The sequence below is a fragment of the Chiloscyllium plagiosum genome, chromosome 28, assembly GCF_004010195.1.
Source record: "Chiloscyllium plagiosum isolate BGI_BamShark_2017 chromosome 28, ASM401019v2, whole genome shotgun sequence".
NCBI classification, from domain to species: Eukaryota; Metazoa; Chordata; class Chondrichthyes; order Orectolobiformes; family Hemiscylliidae; genus Chiloscyllium; species Chiloscyllium plagiosum.
In genome coordinates this window covers 41,835,742-41,846,458 of record NC_057737.1, presented here as the reverse complement: position 1 = coordinate 41,846,458, position 10,717 = coordinate 41,835,742, and the positions used below count along the sequence as shown (strand labels likewise).

The 10,717-nt window shown below is 42.5% G+C and overlaps 1 protein-coding gene across 1 annotated transcript in view; it reads left to right on the top strand.

Annotated features, from left to right (window-relative positions):
- The window catches only part of LOC122564144 (cytochrome P450 2J2-like), an 18,519-nt gene extending 9,462 nt beyond the window's left edge, over window positions 1-9,057 (top strand). The window contains exons 5-9 of the mRNA XM_043718771.1: window positions 482-655; window positions 4,541-4,682; window positions 6,768-6,955; window positions 7,841-7,982; window positions 8,498-9,057. Coding sequence (XP_043574706.1) covers window positions 482-655; window positions 4,541-4,682; window positions 6,768-6,955; window positions 7,841-7,982; window positions 8,498-8,679 — 828 coding nt within the window. The 3' untranslated portion in view covers window positions 8,680-9,057. The remainder of the gene's footprint in view (window positions 1-481; window positions 656-4,540; window positions 4,683-6,767; window positions 6,956-7,840; window positions 7,983-8,497) is intronic.
- Window positions 9,058-10,717: the final 1,660 nt, after the last annotated feature.

Below are 10,717 nucleotides of genomic sequence, written 5' to 3'. Positions count from 1 at the left end.
GTCTGTGCTGCAGTGTGAGGTGGCTCGTTGGAATAGTGTTCTGATACAGCTTTGTTTGTGTGTGTTGGGATGGTTGCTGGTGTAGTTAAGTATTTGGTCAGTGTTTGTCGGTTTTCTGTATACACAGGTTTGTAGTTCTCCATTGTCCTTTCTTTCGACTGTGACATCCAAGAATGCGAGTTTGTTGTCGGTTCCTTCCTCCTTGGTGAACTTTATGCCTGTGAGGGTGTTGTTGAAGTTGTTAAATGTCTCTTCTATCTTGTTTCATTTTGTGATGACAAAGGTGTCATCTACGTAGCGAACCCAGATTTTTGGTTTGATGATTGGTAGGGCTGCCAATCATCAGTGGAGAGAGAAACACTCTTAAGGTTTTCAGTACAGTAAGACTCTTCAGAACAGTTTCTGTCTGACATTGACCATGCAATCAGAAATGTGCTGAAGAAGAGAATGTGTTTAATTCCAAACTCTGTGTTCACCACAGCTGCTGAATTCATTCCCCTTTATTCGCAACCTCCCGGGTCCACACCAGAAGATATTCAAGAATCAACGGCTCCTCGTCCAATTCATTCAGAACACTGTCACGAGGCATGAAGAATCATGGCCCCCTGATGAGACCAGGGACTTCATAGATGCTTTCTTAGTTGAGCAGGAGAAGGTTTGTAATGGATACTGCACTGTGTTAGGGGTAGAGATGTGCGGATGTGTTTTAAATTATTTTCTGAGGTTATGTAAGGGTGGGGGGAGTCAGTGCATTGATTAATCAATTATCAGAGACCAGCATAGATTTCTCTCCTCCCTACATATTGTACTTAATAATATATAATCCTAATTCTATTGCAAAGAGTACTGATCCAAGTGCAGCAACTGAATCAGAAACCAACCTGATATAGGGCTCAGTACCAAAGCAGACAGTGCAGGAACCTGCTGGCACACCAGGGGAATCTGTCAAACCACCTAAAATCAGATTAAACTGGGTAAAATCTTCATACAACTTGGGAATGAGTGACCCTCGCATGGCACACTGCCTTTGGTTGACAGTCTGAGAACCAAAATCCAGTCCCACAGAAAAGATGGAGTTGTTTCAGAAGCTGCAAACTAAAGCTGTCTCTGATCGTGACTTTGGGATTCTTGCTGGGGAGGGGGAGCAGCCCCAAGTCGTGGCACCAATGTAGGCACTAACAACATACAACGAAGAGAGATGGGATTGAAGGCAGAAATTCAGGCTAGGGTGGAAGCTAAGAGCTAGGACAAATTGGGTTGTTATCTCTGGTTTGTTACCCGTGCCACGTGCTAGCAAAGCAAGGAATAGGGAGAGAGAGGAGTTGAACACGTGGCTACAGGGATGGTACAGGAAGAAGGGTTTTGAATACCTGGATAATTGGAGCTCTTTCTGGGGTGGGTGGTACCTCTACAAACAGGATGGTTTTCACCTGAACTAGAGGGGTACCAATATCTTGGGGGGGAAGGATTCTGCTAATGCTCTTTGGGTGGGTTTAAATTAATTCAGCAGGGAGATGGGAACCTAAATTGTAGTTCGAGTGTAGAGGAGGTTGAGAGTAGGGAGGTCCGAAATAAGGTTTCAGGGTCGCAAGAGGACACCGGCAAGCAAAAGGTTGGTTTGGAGTGTATCTACTTCAATGCCAGGAGTATCCGAAATAAGGTGGGTGAACCTGCAGCATGTCAGTACCTGGATTTCGATGTTTTGGCCATTTCAGAGACATGGGTAGAGCAGGGACAGGAATGGTTGTTGCAGGTTCTGGGATTTAGATGTTTCAGTAGGATCAGAGAAGGCAGTAAATGAGATGGGGGTGTAGCATTGTTAGTCAAGTATTACAGCTGCAGAAAGGACGTTTGAGGACTCGTCAACTGAGGTAGTATGGGCTGAGATTAGAAACCGGAAAGGAGTTGGGAGTGTTGGGAGTTTTCTGTAGACCTCTGAATAGTTCCAGAGATGGAGAGGAAAGGAGACCAAAGATGATTCTTGATAGGAATGAGAGTGACAGGGCAGTTGTTATGTGGGAATTCAACTTCCCAAATATTGACTGGGGATACTATAGTTCAAGTACTTTAGATGGCTCAGTTTTTGTCCATTGTGTGCAGGAGGGTTTTCTGACAGTATGTTACATAGGCCAACAAGGGACAAGGCCACATTGGATTTGGTACTGGGTAATGAACCTGACCGGGTGTTAGATTTGGAGGTAGGTGAGCACTTTAGTGATAGTGACCACGATTAGGTTATGTTTAGTGATGGAAAGGGATAGGTATAAACTGGAGGGCAAGAGCTACAGCTAGGAGGGGGGGGAGGGGGGAAGGCAATTACGATGTAATTAGACAAGATTTAGGATGCATAGGATGGGGAAGGAAACTGCAGTGGATGGGCACAATTGTAATGTGGAGCTTATTCAAGGAACAGCGACTGTGCTTCCTTGATAAATATGGACCTGTCAGACACCTGTCAGAGGAAGTTGTCAAGTGCAGGAGCTGTGGTTTACTAAGGAAGTTGAACCTCATGTCAAGAGGAAGAAGGCGGCTTATGTTAGGATGAGACATGAAGGCTCAGTTAGAGCAATTTGAGACTTACAGGGTAGCCAGGAAAACCTAAAGAGAGGGCTAAGATGAGCAAGGAGGGGACATGAGAAGTTGTTGGCGGATAAGATCAGGGAGAACCCTAAAGCTTTCTATAGATATATAAGGGATAAAAGAACGACTAGAGTAAGATTAAGGCCAATCAAGGACAGGAGTGGGAAGTTGCGCGTGGAGTCCAAAGAGATAAGGGAAGTGCTAAATGAATATTTTTCATCAGTTTTCACACTGGAAAAAGACAATGTTGTCAAGGAGAGTACTGAGAAACAAGCTACTAATCTAGATGGGATTGAGGTTCACAAGGAGGAAGTGTTAAGAATTCTTGAAAGTGTGAAAATAGGTAAATCCCCTGGGCTAGATGGGATTTATCCTAGGATTTTCTGGGAAGCTAGGGAAGAGATTGCCGAGCCTTTGGCTTTGATCTTTGTCATCATTGCCTACAGGAATAGTACCCGAAGATTGCAAACATTGACCCCTTGTTCAAGGGGAGTAGAGACAATCCTGGTAATTATAAACCAGTGAGCCTTATTTCAGTTGTGGGTAAAGTGTTGGAAAAGGATATCAGAGAGAGGATTTATAATCATCACAATAGGGATTAGGGATAGTCAACATGTTTCGTGAAGGGTCATGCCTCACAAATCTTTTTGAGTTCTTTGAGAAGGTGACCACATAGGTGGATGAGGGTAAAGCTGTGGATGTGGTGTATATGGATTTCAGTAAGGCATTTGATAAGGTTCCCCTGGTAGGTTACTGCACAAAATACAGAGGCTTCAGACTGAGGGCGACTTAGCAGTTTGGGTCAGAAATTGGCTAGCTGAAAGAAGACAGAGGGTGGTGGTTGATGGGACATGTTCATCCTAGAATTCACTTACTAGTGGTGTACCTCAAGGATCTGTTTTGGGTCCACTGCTGTTTGTCATTTTTATAAACGACCTGGACGAGGGCGTAGAATGATGGGTTAGTAAATTTGCAGGCGACACCAAGATCGGTACAGTTGTGGATAGTGCCAAAAGATGATGTAAGTTACAGAGGGATGTGGATAAGCTGGACTGAGAGATGATGAATGGAGCTTAATGCAGAAAAGTGGAAAGTGATTCACTTTGGAAGGTGTAACAGGAATGCAGAGTACTGAGTGAATGGTAAGATTCTTGACAGTGTAGATGAGCAAAGACATCTCGGTGTGCATGTATATGGATCCCTCAAAATTGCCATCTAGGTTGGTAGGGCTGTTAAGAAGGCATATGGTGCGTTAGCTTTTATTAGTAGAGAGATGAAGTTTGGAACCATGAGGTCATGCTGTAGCTGTACAAAACTCTGGTGCGGTCGCACTTGGAGTATTGCGTACAGTTCTGGTCACCGCATTTTACGAAGGATGTGGAAACTTTGGAAAGGGTTCAGAGGAGATTTACCAGGATGTTGCCTGGTATGGAGGGAAGGCCTTATGAAGAAAGATTGAGGGACTTGAGGCTGTTTTCGTTAGAGAGAAGAAGGTTGAGAGGTGACTTAATTGAGACATAAGATAATCAGAGGGTTAGATAAAGTGGACAGTGAGAGCCTTTTTCTGAGGATAGTGATGGCTAGCACGAGGAGACATAGCTTTAAATTGAGGGGTGATAGACATAGGACAGATTTCAGAGGTAATTTCTTTACTCGGAGTGTAGTGGGGGTGTGGAATGCCCTGTCAGTAAAATAGTAGTAAACTCGCCAACTTTAAGGGCATTTAAATGGTCATTGGATAGGCATATGGATGAAAATGGAATAGTGTAGGTTAGATGGGCTTCAGATTGGTTCCACAGGTCGGTGCAGCATCGAGGGCCAAAGGGCCTGTACTGTGCTGTAATGTTCTATGTTCTATCTAAAAAATGTGTAAAGACATGGGTTAACAGGAATATTTTGGCTCTCTTTAATTCATTATGTTTTTATGACTGATATTTAAATCTTTATGTTGCACATTCAGATGAAGCATGATCCCAAGACAAGTTTTCTGAAATCCAATTTGTTAGGGACAGCTATAGACCTCTTTGCTGCTGGAACTGAGTCCACCTCCACCACCCTGCGCTGGGCTCTACTCTTCATGGTTCTCCATCCAGATGTGCAATGTAAGTGTGTCTCTGTCTCAGAGTCAAAGCTTGGTCTACTCTGCATTCCTGGAGGATAGCAAATGTGTTTAAGAAGGGGATTCGGGACAACCCTGGTAATGATAGGCCAGTGAGCCTTACTTTGGTTGTGGGTAAGGTGTTGGAAAAGGTTATAAGAGATTATTATAAATCCTAAAAAGGAATAATTTGAATATGGATAGTCAACACGGTTTTGTGAAGGGTAGATTGTGCATCACTAACCTTATTGAGTTCTTAGAGATGGTGATATAAGAGATCAATGAAGGTAAAACGGTACATGTGGTGTATATGGACTTCAGTAAGGTGTTTGATAAAGTTACACATGATAGGCTATTGCATAAAGTAGAGTTTTAGGATTGAAGGTGATTTAGCGGTTTGGATCAGAAATTGGCTGGCTGAAAGAAGACAGAAGGTGGTGGTTAATGGGGAAATATTCTTCCCTCGCTCAGTTACCAGCAGGTGTGCTGCAAGGATCTGTTTTGGGGCCACTGCTGTTTGTCATTTTTATAAATGATCTGGAAGTGGGCGTAGAAGGATGGGTTTGTAAATTTGCGGATGACAGTAAAGTAGGTAGAGTTGTGGATGGTGCTTAAGGATGTTGTGGGTTACAGAGGGACATATTTAAGATGCAGAGCTGAGCTGAGAAGTGGCAAATGGAGCTTAATGCGGAAAGGTGAGGTAGTTCACTGTGGAAGAAGTAACAGGAATGCAGAGTACTGGGCTAATGGTAAAAATCTTGGCAGTGTAAATGAGTAGAGAGATCTCAGTATCCTGATGCATAAATCCCTGAAAGTTGCCCCCCTGGTTGATAGGGTTGTTAAGAAGGCATATGGTGTGTTGGTATTTATTGGAAGGGCGATTGAGTTTCGGAGCCACGAGGTTGTGCTTCAGCTGTACAAGATACTAGTAAGGCCACACCTGGAGTACTGCATACAGTTCTGGTCACCGCATTATAGGAAGGATTTGGAAGCTTTGGAAAGGGTTCAGAAGAGATTTACTAGGATGTTGCCTGGACTGGAAAGAAGGTCTTACGAGGAAAGGCTGAAGGGAACTGAGGCTGTTTTTATTAGAGAGAAGAAGGTTGAGAGGTGATTTAATTGAGACATATAAGATAATCAGAGGGTCAAATAGAGTGGACAGTGAGAGCCTTTTTCCTCGGATGGTGATGGCTAGCGTGAGGGGACATGGCTTTAAATTGAGGGATGATACAGAACAAAACTGCATTTAGCCCTTATTCCTCTAAAGCTCTCCTATGCATCTATCTGTCCAAATGTCTTTTAAGTGTTGTAACTGTACCTGCATCTACCACTTCCTCTGGTAGTTCATTCCAAATATGAACCACCCTTGTGCAAAAATTTTCCTTCACGACTTTTAAATCTTTCACCTCAACCTTAAAATTATGCCCTCTAATTTTGAACTCCCCTACCTAAGGCAAAGACCTTTGCTATTCATCATATCTAAGCTCCTCATGATTTTACAAATCTCTATAAGGTCACGCCTCAACCTTCAACCCTCCAGTGAAAGAAAGGGCCAGCCTATCCAGCCTTTCCTTATGACTTAAATCTCCCATACCTGGCAAGTCCAGGTAAATCTTTTCTGAAACCCCTCCAGCTTAATAACATCCTTTCGATAAGAGGGAGACCAGAACTGGACGCAGTACTCCATAAGAGGCCTCACCAACGTCCTTGGCAACTTCAACATAACAGATGGGGTCATAATCTACAGAGAGCTGGCTTGCTGTTGAGTAAGGGATTGTTAGCCTCATTGCCTTTATAAACACAAGAGAAAACTGTTCAGTCTCTTTGAAGTTGTGTTAAGTATTACATTCCTACAGACAGCCAATTAATTTTCAATCACAGTCATTTTTTGCCCTAAAACCCACTTGTGGAAAACACAAATTAAAAATGTGCACAGTACTTTTGGAGTTCTTACTCATGATCAAACTAAAGTCATCCATCGCGTTGCTATTTACCAGACCTAATTGTGTATGAATTGATGTCTTGTAGCTTCTACATTACATCAGCACTCGAGATGATTGTCAACATTTGTTTTCTTCTGTTTCTGTAGCTAAAGTGCAGGAGGAGATTGACAGTGTAATTGGGAAGGAGAAAAAGCCAGCATTGGAAGACCGTGAGGAAATGCCGTACACTAATGCTGTTATCCATGAAATCCAACGGGCAGGAAACATTACTCCCATTTCAGTTCCTCATCAAACATACAGAGATACAGAGGTCATGGGCTACACAATCCCTAAGGTATGGTCTGGAATTCATTTCAAATATGTAGCCCCAACTTCTGCTGCCAAGATCTGTTCCTCTTTGAAGTTACAACTCCTCACCAAATGTAATTATTAATTATGAACATTCCACTGATACCTTAAAATGAGGAAAGCGAGGATTCTCACTGAGCTGAGCAGATCCCTGTTACTTAAGGAACTGAGTACAGATATCTATAATGGGAAGGTGAGGATATAATGATAGGAGGGCTCATTAGACCCAACCACTGTTTCTCTTCTGTTGGTACATCTGTGTCCGTGTATCTCAGGAGTGGGAGCACACTGATACATTTGAAGTCTTCTGAGTGGGCCCCACTGGGGTATGAGTATACCATCAGCCCTAGCAATGTCATTCTAGTTTAAATTCATTCCTTTTTGAGGATTGATTTGTATTACAGTGCTCCTTTAAGAGGCTTAAACTTGACTAATGGTTTAATTTGCTTATGATCATTTTGACTGGTTAATTGAGATAGCATAATGGTCAAATGACAGGATGGTTGCAGCCTGTCAGGCCAAAGTATTCATGAGTAGGAGAAACTCAAAATAGTCTCACCATCCAGTCCTTGCTCAATTGCCTTACAATTATTTCCTCATCTGATTCAGATGCAGTTCGCTTTTGAAAGTCATGATTGAATCTGCCTCCAATAAACTCTTAGGCAGTGTGTCCCAGTTTCTAACCACTTACATGCAAAACAAAATCTTCATGTCATCCAATGGTTATTAGTCAGTCTGCAACTGGGGGTAATGTTCTTAAACCAGAGGGGTCAATATCTCCCTCCCAGGTACAGGAGTGGCCGCCTCCTCATTGCTGTGATGGCTGATTACAAATATATTCTTGATTAATGACTCTATTTTAATGATGTAGGGAACAATGATCATCCCGAATCTGTCCTCCGCCTTGTTTGATGAGAATGTTTGGTCGACTCCACACCAGTTTAATCCGGGTCACTTCCTCAACTCAGAGGGGAGCTTTGTGAGACCAGAAGCTTTCATCCCATTCTCTGCAGGTAACATACAATTTGAGGAAGCATTAACCGTACTGAAATAATGGTGACCAGCTTAATGTAGGGTTCACCTCAAAGAGGATGTGGGAAATCCCGTAAATTTAATGTCAATCTTGAAATCCTCCTGTGGGTGACCAGTTTTGAAAGGGTTAATTCTATATCAATTGAATAAAAATAAAGATAATACTTACTTAGTGTTGAGAAAAGTTGATTTCTTGGAGATGGGGTGGGATGCTATCAGAGGGACATTGGGTATTTAAAGTACTGATTGCTATTGTGATGTAGGTTTTGTTATATATTGCTATTCTTTGGGAACTTGGGTTTAAAAATGGATGTAAGTAGATATTAGTTTTCTCTGCTGAGCATGTGACTTCTTTATTATAAAGTTCAGAAAGTCATTTTGTGCAATGAACTGAAGACACCCCTTCCAAAAGTTGTTGTTTAATCAGTGTGACTCCACAGTGACCTTCCGACCTCTCTCCTGCTGACTTGACCGTTCTTTGCTCCTCTCTCTGCAGGTCGCCGTGTGTGCCTGGGGGAGCAGCTGGCAAAGACTGAACTCTTCCTGTTCTTCACCTCCATGCTCCAACAGTTCACATTCCATCTCCCAGAAAATGAGCCAAGACCAAACTACACTGAATCTAAGTTCGGAATCACCCTGAGTCCATGTCCTTATCGCCTGTGTGTTAAACTCAGATAAGGTGGGGGGGGGAGCCTCTAGAGCAGTGAGGAGTCACACACCTCCTTCAGTTTCAAACTGATCCCCTCACTAATTGTTTTTCTGACCCCCCTAGTATAAATTGTACTTAAATTCCTAGTTACTTGTGTTATTTATATGTGAAACCAAACCACCTTGATTGATTGTTTTTGTTTTTCCTTTGAACAATTCATTCATAGATTCACAAATTATAATGTGACTAATGTTGACAATCTAGTTTTATGAGGAATTGTGCAATTTTTCTATTTGTTTTGGATTTTGGAGATCCGTCTTTGCCAACTTTGGATTTTTGCAGCCCAATTTCAACCATGTGTGGAGGTGCCGGTGTTAGCCTAGGCTGAACCAAGTTAAAAATAATACAAGCTGAAAATGTGTTGCTGGAAAAGCGCAGCAGGTCAGGCAGTATCCAAGGAACAGGATTCTCCTGCTCCTTGGATGCTGCCTGACCTGCTGCGCTTTTCCAGCAACACATTTTCAGCTCTGATCTCCAGCATCTGCAGCCCTCACTTTCTCCTTAAAAATCATACAATACCAAGACTATAACCTGGAGTAATCCAACATTAGTGATGAATTAGTGCAGGACTCCACCTGTCCCAGTATAGGCCTGACCCTCTCCACATGAGGCTAAATCGAAACCATGCCATCAGCATATGAAAAGCAGCCAATGCAACCCATTCTAAAAGATGAAAGACTTAACAGCAGCAATCTAGGTTCGTTCAATATATCATTTCAGTTAAATGACACTATGATCGTTTGCTATAAATTCTGTCTTATGATCCTGCTCCAGAGCTACCTGATGAAGGAACAGTGCTCTGAAAGCTAGTGCTTCCAAATTGGACTATAACCTGGTGTTGTGTGATTTCTAACTATAATCAGAAAGAATATGATTAGAATCCTGACCCGTGTCCCTATTGTGCAGGCGTATACAGAAATAGAGGCACTGTCGGAGCAACGTACAAAACAAGCATTAATTCCCAGTGCATTATCATCAGATAAACTTTATTATACTGAATTATGTGTCGTATTAATCAACTGATTACACATTCCACAAAAATATTTCCTACTTAAAAGTCATTAATTTGCCACATTGACATGCATATTAGGGAAGCTAAACTTCTGTCTTGAAGTCACTAAATATTCACGTGAACAAATATAAATGCACATTAGTACAAAGACACTAAAGGGAGATTTTCTCTTCAGGCCTGTCTAGAATGCGGATTGGGAAATTTGTTAGCTCCAGGTCAATTGTTTAAAAATTCTTGCACAGATAATGGTCATCACCAACAAGGCCAGCATTTGCTTGGGTAGCATGGTGATTCAATGGTTAACACTACTGTCTCACAGCACCCGGGACCCAGGTTCAATTCCACCCTTGGATGATGTCTGTATGGAGTTTACACATTCTTCCCCCTGTCTATACAGGTTTCCTCCCACAGTCTAAAGACATGCAAGTTGGGTGGATTGGCCATGCTAAATTGCCCATCGTGTGGAAATGTAAGGGGTTTGGGTTGGATGCTCCTTGGAGGGTTGGTGCAGACTTGATGGGCCTAATGGCCTCTTTCTGCACTGTCTGGATTCTTTGATTCTTGTCCCTCATTTCTGACTGCCCTTGAACTGAGTAACTCACAAGGACAATTCAGACTCAACAGCATTGCAGTGGGCCTGGAGTGAGAAACCATGCTCTCAAAACATTACTCTGGGCCTCTGGATTACTACTCGAGTGACAGTACCAACACACCATTGTCTTCCTAACATATGGGATGCAATCTCCAGGTTTGTCCTTCTCAGTGCATACACACTGAACCAGAAGATCTTCCCTGGAATGTTCACCGTATTATCACCGGTGTATGTTAATTTACAGATCCTCTGGGACATAGTACTCCCTCATTCTCAAACTGACAACCGATAAGCAGTAAATCTGAAAGTATAATTAACATACAATGTACCTAGTATGAATTGTTAATGGGAGTATTAACTGACTGGACAATGATGTGGTGGACTACATGTTTCTGACAGACTA